General features: G+C 44.4%; 1 protein-coding gene across 1 annotated transcript in view; it reads left to right on the top strand.

Moving 5' to 3' along the window:
* Positions 1–17,882, top strand: part of DLG2 (discs large MAGUK scaffold protein 2) — a 1,272,293-nt gene that overhangs the window by 1,143,597 nt on the left and 110,814 nt on the right. The window contains exon 18 of the mRNA XM_033948577.1: positions 9,206–9,281. Coding sequence (XP_033804468.1) covers positions 9,206–9,281 — 76 coding nt within the window. The remainder of the gene's footprint in view (positions 1–9,205; positions 9,282–17,882) is intronic.

The raw sequence follows: 17,882 nt of genomic DNA, 5'->3' as shown, positions 1-17,882 counted from the left end.
AGAACCGCCTGTGTGCTGACCCTGCCCGTGTTCTGATGTCCTGGATCAGAACTTATCAGATCTCCATCCCTACAAGTACATCAATTGAAGTCCATTTAGTTATTATCCAATCACCCTTGCACAAACTGTCAATAAAAGATATTGTCACTACAGGTTGAATTTGACATCTCCAGTGACTCTTTTTCTGTTTGTTCAAAATATTTCTTTAGCAAAAGTAGTAACCATTTAATTTTTTTTTCTCTGCAAACATGGTAACCTTATATTTTTAAGAGTCACTATTCTAAAGCATCAATGCCTTCAGTATTTTCATGTACTATATAAGAAAAACAGAAAAAAGTGCAGTCTGCATTTCTCCCATGGCAATTAATCAGGGGTACATTTTTGCATCAATTCTCACAGTTTCTAGGAAAGCACTAGTGGTGTAAAGGCATTCTAATGGTTAGGATTACCAGACATCTGGATTTCCCCCGAATGGGTCCTTCTTTTTGAAAAGCTTCCAGCTAGCAGCAACATCGTGATGGCATCTGCGCATGCGCAGATGCAACATGCTGTCACGCGCATGCATGTGATATGATCGCGTCACACCAGCGCATATGTAGATACCCTCCTGATAAGCGAACAGATTGAGTGGGCGTGTCTGGGGGGGCGGAACAGGGCGTGTCTCTGGCAGAACAGGGCGGGTCTGGGGCGGGGCTATGGTTCTGGATTTTCATTCCAGAAAATCTGGTTTAGTGCATTTGAAACAAGCAGTTTTGCAGCAACTGATATCCAGAGAAGAGGCCAAACGCCAGCCATGCAACAAGCCGTGAAAAGACAAAGCCGCAAGCATAGGGAGAGGTGTGGCCAGTAGGGAAAAGGAGGTATTGATGCCTCTGTTTAAGACTCTGGTGAGACCTCATTTAGAATATGGTGTACAATTCTGGAAGTTGCGCCTTAAAAAAGATATAAAAAGGATGGAGTCAGTCCAGAGGAAGGCTACTAAAATGGTGTGTGGTCTTCATCATAAGGCGTATGGGGACAGACTTAAAGATCTCAATCTGTATACTTTGGAGGAAATGCGGGAAAGGGGAGATATAATAGAGACGTTTAAATACCTATGTGATGTAAATGTGCATGGGTCGAGTCTCTTTAATTTGAAAGGAAACTCTGCAATGAGAGGGTTTAGGATGAAGTTAAAAGGTGATAGGCTCCGGAGTAATCTGAGGAAATACTTTTTTACAGAAAGGGTGGTAGATGCGTGGAACAGTTTTCCGGAAGAGGTGGTGGAGACAGAGACTGTGTCTGATTTCAAGAGGGCCTGGGATAGGTACATGGGATCTCTTGCAGAGAGAGAGATAATGGTTACTGTGGATGGACAGACTAGATGGACCATTTGGCCTTTATCTGCCATTATGTTTCTGTAACCATAAAGCTCTATGACCTCACAATGCAGGTGTAAAGAGCCTAACCCTAACCCACCCCCAAGATGACTTAAGCTGCCTCTGTGCAGGACAACTAGGCTTTCCTATGCCAGGCGGTCAGGTGATGATGGTCTGGAGGCTGAATTTTAAAGGTGTGATTAATATTTTTATGGGGGTTTGGTGTGCGGGTCTGTTTTATGTGTTTGCAGTGCTTATCTGGTGACTTTAGGTGGGTTTTTGTGACTTAGACCATGTTTTACATGGTCTAAATCACAACTTCCAAGTTCCGTCGATCGTGGGCTGTATAACTTTTGGTTATACATGCTGTACGACTAAGTCTAAGCCAGCCCACATCCCGCCCTCGACACTCCTCCCGAAATGCCCCATTTAGCTTTGGTCATTCAGCAGTACTATGTAGGCCTAGGTCGTTTAGAAATACGTCCAAAACCTGTTATCGGCACTTGGACATATTTGGGAAATGTTCATCCAAGTGCCAACGTAGGCTGGTTTTTGGATGTTTTTCTCTTTCGATTATGGGCCTTTTAGCCAATAGAGAGAGAAGGAGATAGTGGATGCTGCAGATGGGCAGACTGGGTGGGCCATTTGGCCTTTATCTGCCATCATGTTTCTATGTTTCTATAACCATAAAGCTCTATGACCTCACAATGCAGGTGTAAAGAGCCTTAGCCTACAGGACAGGGGTAGGGAACTCCGGTCCTCGAGAGCCGTATTCCAGTCGGGTTTTCAGGATTTCCCCAATGAATATGCATGAGATCTATTTGCATGCACTGCTTTCAATGCATATTCATTGGGGAAATCCTGAAAACCCGACTGGAATACGGCTCTCGAGGACCGGAGTTCCCTACCCCTGCTATAGGAAGAGGAGATGCAAATGTTAGCCAATAGGGAGAGGAGGAGATAGTGGATGCTGCAGATGGGCAGACTGGATGGGTCATAAAGCTCTATGACATCACAATGCAGGTGTAAAGAGCCTTAGCCTATAGGAAGAGGAGATGCAAATGTTAAGAGCCTTAGCCAATAGGGAGAGAAAGAGATGGTGGATGTTGCAGATGGGCCATTTGGCCTTTATCTGCCGTCATGTTTCTATCTTTGTTGTCTGCAACAGCAGTGCAGTTTCTCTGTGATCATAGATGTGCATTTGATAGATTTTGCAACCAACGTAAGCTATATTTTATTGTTTATTGTCTTAAGAACAAGCTTAGAAATTAAAGCACGGCTAGGGTTGTGATTTTTTCCCCCCTCTCTTTGGAACACAACAGTGCTTCACTTATTCTTCCCCACCTAATATATGTTGAATGTCGTCTGGACCCCAAAAGAGGAGGGTTGAATATAGCTACAGTTCAGCCATTCCTGGAACTGCACTTTTCTTGAAGCAGATATATTCCGAGATTCCGGAGTAACTATGGTAACCTCTACCCTGTGTTTCAACTGGGATTTAACACACACACAGAAAAAAAAAGATTCCGTCTGTTTAAAATGGAGTATGTTTTGATTAATTATTGATCTGTGACTGCCCCAGATTTCATCAACCTTTGGCAGAGATAAAATGGATTCTATTTTATCCCCTGTTTGGCTTATTCATTTTTTTCGGTTCATGTAGCATCAGGTTAGAATTTAGAAAAAGGTACTTAAACACGGGCCATTAAGAGAAAAAGCCCCTGCACGATTTGTCTACATAATCTGCCTGAATCAATTTATGATGGGGAAAAAAACTGATGTAGAATCTCTGGTTAAAAAGTACATACAGGCTTAACAGTTCTGCACATTTGTCAGTTTTCTATACTGTTTCCCAGGGGAACTCCGAATGGTTTTTACATGAATTTATCCACGTACTTCTGGGCTCACAGTCTATCTAATGTACCTGGGGCAATGGGGGGATTAAGTGACTTGCCCGCAGTCACAAGGAGCAACGTGGGTTTGAACCCACAACCTGAGGGTGCTGAGGCTGTAGCTTTAACCACTGCGCCACTCTAGAAATCAAAATGTAGCAAAAGTGAGTCAAGTATAGGACAATGAAGCCAATGTGACATCACTGATGAGGTTGGCTCTTATTGGTGGAATGAGGCATTATGACATCACAATTTCAGCTCTGGTTATCAGAGGCTGAAACTTTTCACACTATTTATTTACTCAATTTTCTATACGGTTCTCCCAGGGGAGCTCAGGACGGTTTACATGAATTTATCCAAGTACTTAAGCATTTTTCCCTGTCTGTCCCGGTGGGCTCACAATCTCTCTAATGTACCTGGGGCAATGGGGGGATTAAGTGACTTGCCCAGGGTCACAAGGAGCAGCGTGGGTTTGAACCCACAAGCTTAACCTTTTCCTACCGTAATAAATTTTACGTTACGCTGGTTCCGCGGCAACAAGGGGGCATCCGTGGAAAATCAGGGGCGGGAAACTGCACGGGGACACCAGGAAGTTCTTTTTCACTGAAAGGGTGGTTGATCGCTGGAATAGTCTTCCACTAGAGGTTATTGAGGTCAGCAGCGTGCCTGATTTTAAGGCCAAATGGGATAGACACGTGGGATCTATTCATAGAGAAAGGTACAGGGTGGGTCATTGAGGTGGGAAGACTAGATGGGCCTTGGCCCTTATCTGCCGTCTGTTTCTATGTTTCTGTGGTTGAAGGAGAGAGCAGTCCTGATAATCAAAAATCTGGATACTTGGACATTAATTATTATTTTTTTTGTTTTTAATAATAATTGTTCAAAAATACCATCAGCACCCCCCTCCCCAGAAAAGAAAAGGCAACATTCCCCCACCCTCCCCAAACAGACACCACCAACCTCCTCCCGAACCCAGAGAAAGGACCCCATGCCTACCTTGTTTCCCTGGTGGTCTAGCGGCCTACTGGGACAGGAGCGATTCCCATTTACTCCTGCCCATGCTCTCTGAGTGACGAAAATAGCTGCCGAGATTTCCAGCGGTCACACTCTGGTTCTTAGTCTAACCACAAGCTTATCCTTCACTAGTGTACTGATAACTGAAGAGGCGTGGGGGACATAATTCAAATAACAGCCGCAAATAGCAGAAGAAGTGCATAATGAGCAGGAAGTCAATGTTAACTTCTGTGATGAGCTATAATCTTGCTTTTTCTGAATAATTTCATATGTATTTAGACATTTTGGCCTGGATTCTCGAACCAGCGCCGTTTTTTTTAGGCTCAGGTAGGTGCCCAATTTCAGTTAAAAACACCATTCAAATGACATTTTTGACTGAGTTTCAAGGCGCTTAAGAGTGCTTAAAAATTTGGCACCGGAATGGCGCCTATGTAGGTGTTTTAGGCCGCCGAACACCACTGTGGGCATGGCCAATGCCAAAAATGGCGTCAGGCGGCCTAACGTGCCTACGTATGTGCAATTCATGCAAAGATAGGCGTCAGAAATGTAGACCTGGAAACCCTGGCCTACATTTCTGGTGCATATCTTTCCCCCAGGCGCAATTCTGTAAACGGTGCCGAAGCGTGATTGACACACGGTCGGCGGCCGCTTTTTAGACGGCTGCCGATATCGGCGCTGTTTATAGAATCCGGGCCTTTTTTTGTATTTGTGGCATTTTGTTTTCATTTGTTGTAAGCTGCTCTGGGTGGTTGCAAACTGTGTGCCACCCAAGATTCCAGGTGTGCCGCAAGACTCCGGGGGGAAGGAGAGCCGCCAGCTCCGGCGCTTCTCGTTCTCTTGGTGCCTCTTCCCTTCCAGCACCCCCCCATTGGCGGCTCAGGGCTTGGACATCGACATGATGACATCACACATGCACGTGATGTCATCGCGACGTCCGCGCACTTCTGAATATCTCGAGCCGCGGCCACCACGTTTAGGGTGCCATGGCTTCGCAAAGTTTGCGAGACCACTGTTTATGGCAGAGTATAAGATGAGATTAGATTGATTAAGAGAGAGGAAATATTTTAATGAAGCTGTTCCAGGAGCTTTTAATAAAAGGATTTTGCCGTCATCATAAGCCTGTCTTCTAGTGTAATCCTCCATTGTCACCTGCTTCATGGTTAAAATGGAGGGCAGGGTTTCATAAGCTTTATTATTGTTCTGTTGGTGAAATGCTTGCACGATGTTGTCTTCCTGTCTCCCTCTCCTGCCTTCAAGTTTCACATTGCTCTGCCAAAATTCTGTTTTATGCAAGTCTGCTCAATGTATGATTCATTTAGAGACCTGAAGGGAAATTTCTTTCTGCAATTTAAAATGTACATAATTTATTTTGAATATAAAATAGCTGCAGTTTTCTATTTCCTGTGAGAGATTTTTTATTTTTGGGGTGGGGGTGAAGGCGGTGGTTAGAAATGTTTAAACCACCCTTGAAAATATGTCTAGATCAGTTCAGGTTACTAGAGTCACTCGCAGGTTCATGTAGTAAGGAAAAATAAAACACCGCCAGTTTACCACACCAAACAATTATTAATCTAAGGAACCTGAAACTGCAGGTGATCCTGTGGTGATACTACTCACTCCTGCAGCCGCCATGGCCACACCCCCAGGACCGCCCAGTTCTGCCTCTTTCCTGCCCTGTTCTGCCCCCAGCCCCGCCCCCAGACGGCATCCGTTCATGCGCGGACAAGACGCAATAATGTTACGTGCGCATGTGATGTCACCGCATTGCATCCGCGCATGTGCGGATGCCCCTCCCCGACGCGGTTATGTCGGGAAGCTTTTCAAAACCCGGACAAAGTGCCGGGTTTTGAAAAGGAGGACTTGTCCGGGGAAATCCGGATATCTTGTAACCCAAAGCAAACACGCTAATCAAAGCCTATCCTTTGCCCACTCCTAAAATAATTAAAAGTGAACAATCCAGAACCCCCCTCGTCTTCAATCCCTTCCCAGACCTCTATTCATGCCAAACTAAAAGTCCAGAATCCTGTAGGAGAAGAGAGCGATCTCTACTTGCTCCTGATCCCTGGAATATCAAAATGTACCTGCAAGGATCAGTTTTCTAAATAAGGCCGTACTCCTTTATTCGGCAGGCGTCCCCCCTAGCAGTCCATTCTAGTATAAGGCTTTGGGTCAAGTGTTTTCACAAAACAATTCTTAAAAGTAGTTGCAAAAGTGAAAATTCTAGGAGTCGTGTTAGATCAAAAATTGAATTACCATGAACAAATTAGCACATTAGTAAAAGCCTGTTTCTATAGGCTAAGAATGATTAGATCACTATTAGCTTTTCTTGATGAATCTGCGCTAAATATTTTAATACATTCACTGGTAATATCAAAAATTGATTACTGCAATGCTCTATATAAAGGAGCATCTTTAAAAGAAATACGCAGAATCCAGATCATTCAAAATACTGCAATAAAAATAATTATGAAAAAGAAAAAATTTGATCTCGTGACACCACTTTTAAAGGAGAAACACTGGCTGCCAGTAATTCATAGAATCTCCTATAAGATAGCCTTACTTACTCATAAAATACTCATAAATAAAGCCCCGACATTTCTAGAAAGATATTTAAGATCTCTTACTCCCTATTTAAATCGTTAAGATCAGAAGATAAAGCCCTATTAATAGTTCCCTCTTTAAAAGTGATCTACTCTAGGAGAGACATAATTTTTTCTGTTGCACCCCTCAAATCTGGAACTTACTTCCAATTAACCTAAGAGAGGAAAAATTACTGAATAAATTTAAAAGCCTTCTAAAGGGCTGGCTTTTTAAAGATGCTTTTCAATAAACCGGCTTTATTATACTTGAGGGCAGGATGTGGAGGTTCACTGAAATAGGTGGAATCTGTTCTTTGAAATATGTGGGCACTTGTTTCCCATCCTGTGTATATTAAACCTAAACCCGATTTTATTTACTGTTTTATTTTTTTTATATTGTATTTTATACTGCCCTTTTCCCTAATGTATTAATGTCTAGTAGTATTTTATGTGATGTATGTGGATTTTATTATTTTTTATTCAATTTGTTATTTGTTGTAAATCGCATCAAAATATGAGTTTGCGATCAAATCAAAGAATTTATTAAACTTGAAACTTCATTTTCCAACATGGTGCCACTAGGACAGGAGTTAAGTGGAGCTTGCTTCTACCTTAAAATGGAAATTTAATTTTTGGAGTGTGTTGGGGAATGAGAGTTGAGAGGTCCAGGAGGGACCAGAGCAGAATCTTAGAGATTGTCCAATATGGTAGCCGGTCTGGCAAAGGAAGTACATTTTTATGGACATTGCTCCAGATCATGACTGGGGAGCATGGTTTTGAGGGTTAGCCCAACCATGGAGTGGAGGCCACTCAGAAGAGGTGTGCTCTCTCACATAGGGTGAGTGGAGAGAGGAGGTCCACTAGGCCACCAGTGTTATTTATATCAATGTCAACAGAGGACATGGGAGTTTATTTTTATATCTCCACTTACTTAATTAGGTGCCATCAGCTCATGTTCAAGTCCTAGCGACTTGATGAATTGCAGATCTAGAAAGAGGTCGTTTTTTTGCGAGTCCGGTAATAACCTCCAGCGTCATCCTCATGGTTGTTTTCAACATGTCCAGCCATCTGATTGCAGGTCACCTCTTTGACTGGTTCCTTCGATCTTCCCAAACTTCTCCAATGATCTTTCTCTTCTGACAGTGTGACCAAAATAAGACAGATGTAACTTCATCATTTGGGCTTTGAGTGACATAGCCAGTTTGATCTCTTCCAGAATCAATTTGTTCTATTTACCCTGTTTTTTAATTCGGTGTCCCGGAGCATACATAGACTACAGGATTAGCAAGTCAGTGCACCCAGGGGAAATTACCTACATCTTCAGAGGCTCATAGAGTTAATGTTCTGCTTCCAAAGAATATAAGGCAAACAAAACAGGGAAAAGGATATCCACAACTTAGGACACGAAAAGACGAACAGTGGAGATGTACCAAAGTCCAGGTGTTCAACTTTATTTCAAAACTTTAAAACTGCAATGGCTTGACACACTTGTGTTTCGGCCTATCAGGCCTGCCTCAGGAACCTAAAACATTTTGACATATAACAGTGAATAGATATTATATAAATGATAAAATGAACATACATATTAAAAACATATGAAAAACATATTTAAAAATATGCCCCCAGCACTCCCCAACTCCAACAACCCACACTTCCCGACTCCATCCTGCCATTCCATGACTCCACCTGACACCCTAAGATCCCTCTGACACTTCCCTCCCGACACCCCCAAGATCCCCCTGCCACCACCTGAACCCCCCTACACCTTTATTCGATGGCCGGCAAAAGGGATGCCCATTCCCTCCTGCCACGGACATTCAGGGGGGGGTCTTCAGGGGTTCTGGCAGGAGGGAGTGGGCATCCTTCCTGCTGGGGGATGTCTCGGGGTTGCAGCGGCAGGAGGAATTCAGCACTCCTCCTGCTGCAAACATTTAGGGAGGCTTCGGAGGGGTTGGTTCCAGCAGGAGGGAGTGAGTATTCCTCCTGTCGGTCAACTTCACGGGGGGGACGAGTTCCCTGCTGCGGCTTCGAAAATGATTGCTGAAGGGAGATTCCCTTGCCACGATCAGCTCAGCGGCAACACGATTCTCCAACTGGCGCCTGTGACACGGATGCCGGTTAGAGAATCAGGGTGGTTAGGTGGGGTTAGGCGGACAGAGATGACTCTATATAGGAACGCCCGTGTGTGATTCTCAAAAGCCGCTTAGGCAGCTGCTGAGACGGGGCATCTTATACAGAATACAGACCTAATGGCTTAGGCCACTTTTAAGCGCAGGGTCCTTTAGTAAATAGGTACCTTAGAGAAATTTCCCATCACATGTTTATATCAAGCTCACGTTATTTTTTTATTTGTTCCTTACAGGGTTGAAAGAAAGGAGCGTGCACGACTGAAGACTGTGAAGTTTAATGCAAAACCCGGCTTGATTGATGCCAAAGGGGTAAGTGAGAAGGAAAAAACCCAAATATTCTATAATATCATTTTAAAAGACACAGCTCTATAAATTCCAAACAGTAGCTTATTGGGCAACACAAGAGAAATCCCAGAGGCTAATGAGCGAGCAAACTGGAGTCATTTTTGAAAGATGTAAAATAACTTCACAGCATCATCTGTTAAATTATTTCGTTTTTTTCGGTGGTGTAAGATCAGCCGATGTTTCAGCCCTATCTGCTTTTCACATTACATTACATTACATTAGTGATTTTTATTCCGCTTGTACCTTGCGGTTCAAAGCGGATTACATAAGAAGAGAACTGGACATTTCCAGGATGGTACATGACAATAGAGAATATGAGATAATGGTTATAAAACACATGGAATGGGGATTTTTTTTTGCTTTTCCATAAGATATGTTCTCATCCACCACGCTTTAATAAAGCTGAACCCTGGAATAAGGTTTTAGCTCTTCATCCGGCTGGAAGCAGAAGCGTAGCCAGGTTTTAACGTCTGGGGGAAGCGGACCTTTTGTAAAATAAGTGCCAGGGTGAGGCTTTGTGCCCAGTTCACATAGGGCTCCTTTTACAAAGGTGCGCTAGTGGTTTTAGCGCGCGCACGCATGCTAGATAAAAAAACTACCCGCCTGCTCAAGAGGAGGCGGGAGCGGCTAGCGTTATTCCGCGCATTAAGGCCCTAACGCACCTTTGTAAAAGGAGCCCATAGGCGCCATTTTAGCTATACCTCTGACTGAAGAATCGTTCATATCTAGAATATTCTATCAGGGCTGTGGTGTTGATACATCAAACTTTCGATTCCGGGCTCGCCTCAGTTTTTCTACTGTTCAACTCCAGCTCCAAGTTCAACTCCGTCTGATATTAAGCTTTGAATTTTTTGTTCTGAATCTAAAATATTGGTAAATATAACTTATATTTACCAGTGCATTAGATCCAGGACAAAGATATATATTAGACAGATTGATTGATTGATTTGGTGTAGCCCTAATGCTTGAGGCCCATTGTTCATAAATTACTCCATATCGTATACCCTAGAATACATAAATGGAATTTTTAAAATAATTTTAGCGTACGTGTGTGTGTGTGTGTATATCTATCTATCTATAATAATAAAATGCTAAGCGCGCATGCGCACTCTTATCCCATATTCCCTGAGTCCTGATCTGTCGGGATGTGGCCACAAGAGTGCGCATGCGCACTTACAAGGATCTTTAGTCCTTCCCGGCAAATGGTGGAGCGAGCAAGGAAGGGGGAGCGGCGAATGGAGGGTTAAAATCCGCCCCTTCTACCGACTGGACAAGTCGCCCCGCTATGTCTCTTCCCAGGGCTCGGAGGACGCCTCTGAGGGTGGTCGGGGCCCGGGCTGCTCGGTCCATGCGTCCGGCTGGCTCTCCCACCAAAGCCCCCCCACGGTGGCTGCTCCTCCCGCATCCGGCCCCGCATCCAAAGCCTCCCCGAAGGCTGGCTCCCATGAAAATGCTACCCTTCCATTCAAAGCCGTGGCGGCAGCGTCGGAAACCTCTCTGACGTCACAACGTCAGAGACAAGGCTTCGGACGCCGGTGCGCCTCTGGAAAGAAGCCACCGCCGCCCCGAACAGCAACACAACATTTTCATGGGAGCCAACCCTCAAAGAAGCCCAAGAGGAGACAACACTGTGAAAAGCTCCAGCAAGGGAGCCAACCAGACCGCGAGTGCGGGGCCGCTGTAAGCGCCACTGCCTGCGGCTTTGAAATTTGGCAAGGGAGCTGGCCAGAATGGGGTGGGGGACTTCTAAAATGTAAGGCTGCATGGTTTACAGATAAGGAAGAAGGGTTCCTAATGGACAGTGGAGAATGTACAAGTAAGGGAGAAGGGCTACTGCTGGACAGGGGGGAGCAGGAAGTAAAGGAGAAGGGCTACTGCTGGACAGGGGGGAGCAGGAAATAAAGGAGAAGAGCTACTGCTGGACAGGGGGAGCAGGGAATGGGGGGGTGATACTGGACAGGGGGAGATAAAAGGAGAAGGGCTACTGCTATATAAGGGGAGCAGGGAATAGGAGGGGTGCTGCTGGACAAGGAGGAGGTAAAAGTAAGGGAGAAGGACTGCTAGCACCCGTTAATGTAACGGGCTAAACAACTAGTATATATATAATGCTTACAAAATTAGTAATTTGAATCACTTTTATTAATGTAAGTAATAATGAACTTGTTTGCAAAATCAAAAAACTGATAAACCTGAAAATAGAAAATTTATGCATAAAATATTACCTAAATTCATTACGCATGAAGCCATTTTAAAACTACAGGTGAAAGTAATTCCACCTTTCAAGCATTTAAATTACCCCCCTTTTTGCACAACCGCGATAGCGTTTTTTTTAGCGCAGGCTGGCGTGCTGAATGCTCTGCGCTGCTCCCCGACACTCATAGAGTTCTTATGAGCATCGGGAGCAGTGCAGAGCATTCAGCGCGCTGGCCTGCGCTAAGAAACGCTATCACGGTTTTGTAAAAGGGGGAGGCAAGTTTGATAAAACGCCACATAAAATTCTCAGGGCCCCCCCCCCCCAAATTCTGAAGAGACCCATGGAGATTGTGAGGCCCTAAGTTGTAGCTTATAGGTAAATCCAGCACTAGATAAAATAATAATAATAATAATAATAACTTTATTCTTATATAGATAGATAGATATGGATACGTGATTAATAGAAATAAAACAAAACAAATATATATAAGTGGGAGGGTTTTTTGAAGATGGAGAAAAAGTTAATATCAATGTGGCATAGTGGTTAGAGCTACAGCCTCATCACCCTGAGGTTGTGAGTTCAAAACCCACACTGCTCCCTGTGACCCTGGGCAAATCACTTAATCCTCTACTGCCCCAGGTACATTAGATAGACTGTGAGCCCTTAGGGATAGAGAGGGAAAGTGCTTGAAGTGCCTATATGTAAACCGCTTTGACTGTGGTTGAAAAACTACAAAAAGACAGTATACAAGTCCCAACCCCTTTCCCTGATGTCATAATGCCTCATTCTACCAATAAAAGCCAACCTCGTCAGTGATGTCATAATGGCTTCATTGCTCTATACTTGGCTCACTTCTGAGATTGCTATTGGAGGAGAGTGTGGCGTAGTGGTTAGAGCTACAGCCTCAGCACTCTGAGGTTGTGGGTTCAAATCCCATGCTGCTCCTTGTGATCCTGGGCAAATCACTTAATCCTCCATTGCCCCTGGTACATTAGATAGACTGTGAGCCCGCCAGGAAAGAGAGTTCCGGAAAGTGCTTGAAGTGCCTGTATGTGAACCGCTTTGACTGTGGTTATAAAACTGCAAAAAGGTGGTATACAAATCCCTTTTACCTTCCCTCTTACACCCAAAATTGCTTCCAACTCCGATTCCATTACTCGTTAAGTACAGAACCCTGTATTCTTCATTCTCAAGACAACACCAGAAGCTATTATCGCCAGGATTGGGTAGTTAGTCGTGAGGTAATCAATATATATCCCTTGGACCATACTGTTCATGCCTCCAAACATTTTTACAGTGGAACAGGAAGTCTGGTTCTCACATTTGTAGTTTAAAAAAAAACAAAACAACTCCAAACAAACCACCCCTATATTTTAAAACTCTTTTTTCTGCAGAGCAGATTTAGTGAAGCATCAACAGGGAATCATAAAATGTGATTTGTGTAGTTATGGAATGCCAAAATTTGACTTCTGTGCCTGTACGTGACCGAGTGCTTGCATATTTTCTGAGCTGGAATGAGACACAAGCTGTTAGAACAGTCAGATGAGATTATTCTGAAATCAGCTAGAAATAAAGAAAAAATATATATTTAACCAGAAGGAGCAAACACGTCCTTTGCTTTACCATTCTTAAAACTTAAGACATCCAAAATAAAGTTTCAGAATTGGAGGTATAAGAAATAGTCAAGAGGTCATTTCTGACATTCTCCCATTGTGATTATAAGATTATTTAAAATATATATATTAGTGTTTAAATCTTGCTTGCTTTCTTTAAAGAGACAGGGGAATGGGTTGTAGGCTGGAATCTCACTCAACACACCAGTGCAATTAGCTGTAAACCTTGGTATGACTAACAGATGTCGAGACATTTTAAAATCAGGATCTTGACGCGTCACAGAAAAATCTTTGGTTCGAAATCTTGTCTTGGCACACTCAAAAAGTTGTGACACCTGATATTTAGGGATGGAAGTTATCAGTGTGGGCTACTGTTAACTCAGGTTATTTTACCACAAGTTGGGCGATCTTTAGTACAGGGTCCAATTTTATGCAACGAGACCCTGTCCTGAAACAACCTGACAGGGTAAAATTAACAGTAGAACTCAATCCAAATCAAAGAGAATTTAAATAAATATCTTATGAAATAGCATAATTGAATTAAATAATTAATTATGCACTCAGTGACTTGAAAACATAACTTGGACAATATATGTGTATAATGAAAAGTTACTTAGCTCAGTAGATCTTGTAAGCTCATATAGGTTCTTGTAGTTCCCAAGCTGAGGGGGAGGGGGGGCACCAGTACAAGAAGTGCAATGGCGTTCCTTATCAACTGGCATCCAAAATCTGGGTGACAGGACTAAATCGCGCGAGACAACGGCGCGCCGACAACTGATCGCAAGGTTGACGGTGCGCCGAAGAAAAGCACTATTTTAAAGGGCTCCGACGGGGGGTGGGGGGGAACCCCCCCCCACGTTACTTAACAGACATTGCGCTGGCGTTGTGGGAGGTTTGGGGGGTTGTAACCCCCCACAACGCCAGCGCAATGTCTGTTAAGTAAAATTATACTTAAAACTGAACTTTTTCCCTAAAAAACAGGCAAAAAGTTCGGTTTCAAGTATAATGAGGGGGGTTACAACCCCCCAAACCCCCCACAATGCCAGCGCGATGTCTGTTAAGTAAAATAGGGGGGTTCCCCACCAAAACCCCCCGTCGGAACCCTTTAAAATAGTGCTTTTCTTCAGCGCGCCGTCAACCTTGTGCTCAGTTGTCGGCGCGCCGTTGTCTCGCGCGATTTTGTCTATGAAACAAAATCTGTGTGCTCCCAAATATCCCAAACCACAAAAAGTGTACAAAATAATCGGTCCAAAAACTCAGAAATATCAAAAATAAATGACTCCAAATCCCATAATCCTTCATTCACATAATCCACGTAAAACGGTAAATCCACACTCTGCTTCCTCGACCCAGATTGTGTTTCAAGAAACTCTTTTTCAAGAGGAAGGTGGCGCGGGGGGGGGGGGAGAGCAGAGACGGCACACTGCCAAGCACAGCGGCGTGTGACCCGCCAGACCAAATCACATCTTTTAGCCCCTGACTGGAATATTTGGATGTTCACGTCACTGAGCACAAAATTATTTATTTCAATTATGTTATTTCGCAAGATATTTTTTAAATTCTCTTTGATTTGGATTGAGCTTTTTTGAGAATGTTTGATGTTTTTTTACTCTCGCCTGTATTTGCTCTTTGCAAAATTAACCGTAGCCCATGTTGATAACTTTGCCCCTTATTAAGAGATTGCCAAATCAAACTGTAGCATAGAAATTATGGGATTAATACTCAAAAAACCATGCATCAAAAACAAAACTTTACTAATAAATAATTAGCAATACAAGTGCTCAAAAGAAGGTAGGAAAGCCTTAGAATGCCAGGGTGCCATGATACTCACCTCTACTGCATGAAACAATCCCTGAAAATAAAACCTCCTTAAAAATGTACAAAAACTGTAAGTACTCCAAAAACCTCAATAACATAGATCGACTCATCTGTCCTATATGTCAAAGCTGCTGTTTAGATCCAATGACGGTCATTGCTTCATGAAACTGCTTCAAGGATTAGACAAATAAAATATAGTGCCACTGGCTACCAGTTCCTTAATATTCAAAAGCCTTTTTCCAGGTAACATCATTTGCTATCTGAATAAAGGCAACTGAGAGAGAGATTCCGTGGGACTATCCACAGAGGGCTAGATTCACTAAGCAAACCGATCGGTTTGCGAGCCCTTTGCGACCCGATTTCCCTCCGACCCGATTCACTAACCTCTCCTCCGATCCAATCACGATCCGCGCATGCAAATGAGGGGAATCGGCACGCAGAGCAGGAAGGACGCGATTCACTAAACTTATTCAGAGTAGTAAAGACGCAGGGGGATTGCGAAGATCTGCAACGTGACATAATCAAGCTCGAGGAATGGGCATCGACATGGCAGATGAGGTTCAACGTGGATAAGTGTAAAGTGATGCATGTCGGTAACAAAAATCTCATGCACGAATACAGGATGTCCAGGGTGGTACTTGGAGAGACCTCCCAGGAAAGAGACTTGGGAGTTCTGATCGATAAGTCGATGAAGCCGTCCACACGATGTGCGGCGGCAGCAAAAAGGGCAAACAGAATGCTAGGAATGATAAAGAAGGGGATCACGAACAGATCAGAGAAGGTTATCATGCCGCTGTACCGGGCCAAGGTACACCCTCACCTGGAGTACTGCATCCAGCACTGATCGCCGTACCTGAAGAAGGACACGGTACTACTCGAAAAGGTCCAGAGAAGAGCGACTAAGATGGTTAAGGGGCTGGAGGAGCTGCTGTACAGCGAAAGATTAGAGAAACTGGGCCTCTTCTCTCTCGAACAGAGGAGATTGAGAGGAGACATGATCGAAACATGCAAGGTACTGAAGGGGATAGACTTAGTAGATAAGGACAGGTTGTTCACCCTCTCCAAGGTAGGGAGAACAAGAGGGCACTCTCTAAAGTTGAAAGGGAATAGATTCCATACGAACATAAAGAAGTTGTTCTTCACCCAGAGTGGTGGAAAACTGGAACGCTCTTTCGGAGGCTGTTATAGGGGAAAACACCCTCCAAGGATTCAAGACAAAGACAAGTTTCTGCTGAACAAGAACGTGCGCTGGAAGGGCTAGTCTCAGTTAGGGTACTGGTCTTAGACCAGAGGGCCACCGCGTGAGCTTACTGCTGGGCATGATGGACCACTGGTCTGACTCAGCAGTTGCAATTCTTATGTTCTTATGTACTGACTGGCTGTCCGATCAAAAAACTTGCGACTGGTGAGGACCAGTCGCTTGTGCTAAAATCCTGCTCTCTTCCCCGATTCTCCTGCTCTGGCCGCCCCGCTCTCAGCTCTGTGCCCCGATTCTCCAGCCCTGCTCGGCCCCGACTCGCCTGCCCTTCCCCGCAGTGCGAGCCCGTGGTTTTAACCCGCAGGTTTAAAGCAGGTTAAAACCACGGGCTTGCGAAGTTTAAAAAAAAAAAAAAACGGGCACGAAGGACCACCAGCGCATGCGCAGACCATCTACAGCCTAGGAAGATGGTTGGCGAATACTCAAGGATCGCTCTCCAGCGATCCATGCGGTTGGTGGGGGGGTGTGCCAACGATTGCCCCCATTTGCATGCAGGCCTTTAGTGAATTCGTCGGCCCGCATGCAATCAGGCATGGATCGGACATGGAAAGGAGGTTAGTGAATCTAGCCCATAGTACCTTTGAGAGGGGAAGTTATCAACCTGGGCTACTAAGTTTGCTTATTATATCACAAGTTGGGTTATTGGGATCCTGTTCTGAAATAATCAGACTTGCGGTGAAATAATCGGATGTGCGGTAAAATAACTGAACTTAACAGTAGCCCGCATTGACAATTTCCCTCTGAATATCTTTCCAGATCACCGTGGCTCTATTCAGTGCCAGGGCAGTCCGAAAGTAAAGTCAGACAGGAGACCAAAGTTATCCAGATGCTGGTTTTCAATGCCACTATCTGGATAGCTTAGGACAGCAAAAAAAAAGCTGTCTGGATAAGCCATCTAGAGCAGTGTTTTTCAACCTTTTTACACCTATGGACCGGCAGAAATAAAAGAATTATTCTGTGGACCAGCATTGGTCAGTGGACCGGCAGTTGAAGAACACTGGGCTAAGTTGTGGGCCAGACCCCGCCCATCTCTACCCAATCTCCACCCCAGACCCCGCCCCCATAATAGTACTAATTGCACCTTGCACGTCCCTTGCCTCATCTGGAAGCCTTCCCTCTGACGTTGCGACATCAGAGCGAAGGCTTCCGGTTCAGGCGCAGGATGCCCGTAGGAGCCACTGCCCGTGGCTTTGTGCATGAATCAGTGAGGAAGAGGAAGCTGGCTTGACGATAACACCGCATTGATCGCACCGTGGACCGGCGGTTGAAGAACACTGTTTTGGGCCTGATGCATGTGCTGGCCCTGTGGACCGGCAGGAAATTTCTGTGGACCGGCACTGGTCCATGGACCGGTGGTTGAAGAACACTGATCTAGAGAGCAACCAAATATTACCACTACCCTTATAGAAACAGGCACTCATCATATATACAGGCCCACAGTAGTCAGAATATAAGGGGGGGAGGGGGAGGTTCCAGCATCATATAGAGACAGAATATAATTTTTACTGTCATTACATAACAATTTAAATTGGCATTAACTTACCCCCCCCCCACCCCCTTTTACAAAACCATAGCGTGGTTTTTAGAGCAGGCCTCAGTGGTATTAACTCAGACACTCAAAGAACTCCTATGCGGCAGGCGTTAAAAACAACACTACAGTTTTGTACAAGTGTGTGTGTATG

Source organism: Geotrypetes seraphini, chromosome 6 (genome assembly GCF_902459505.1).
Source record: "Geotrypetes seraphini chromosome 6, aGeoSer1.1, whole genome shotgun sequence".
Lineage (NCBI taxonomy): Eukaryota > Metazoa > Chordata > Amphibia > Gymnophiona > Dermophiidae > Geotrypetes > Geotrypetes seraphini.
Note: the sequence above shows the minus strand (reverse complement) of the source record. Positions and strands in the feature narration are given on the sequence as shown.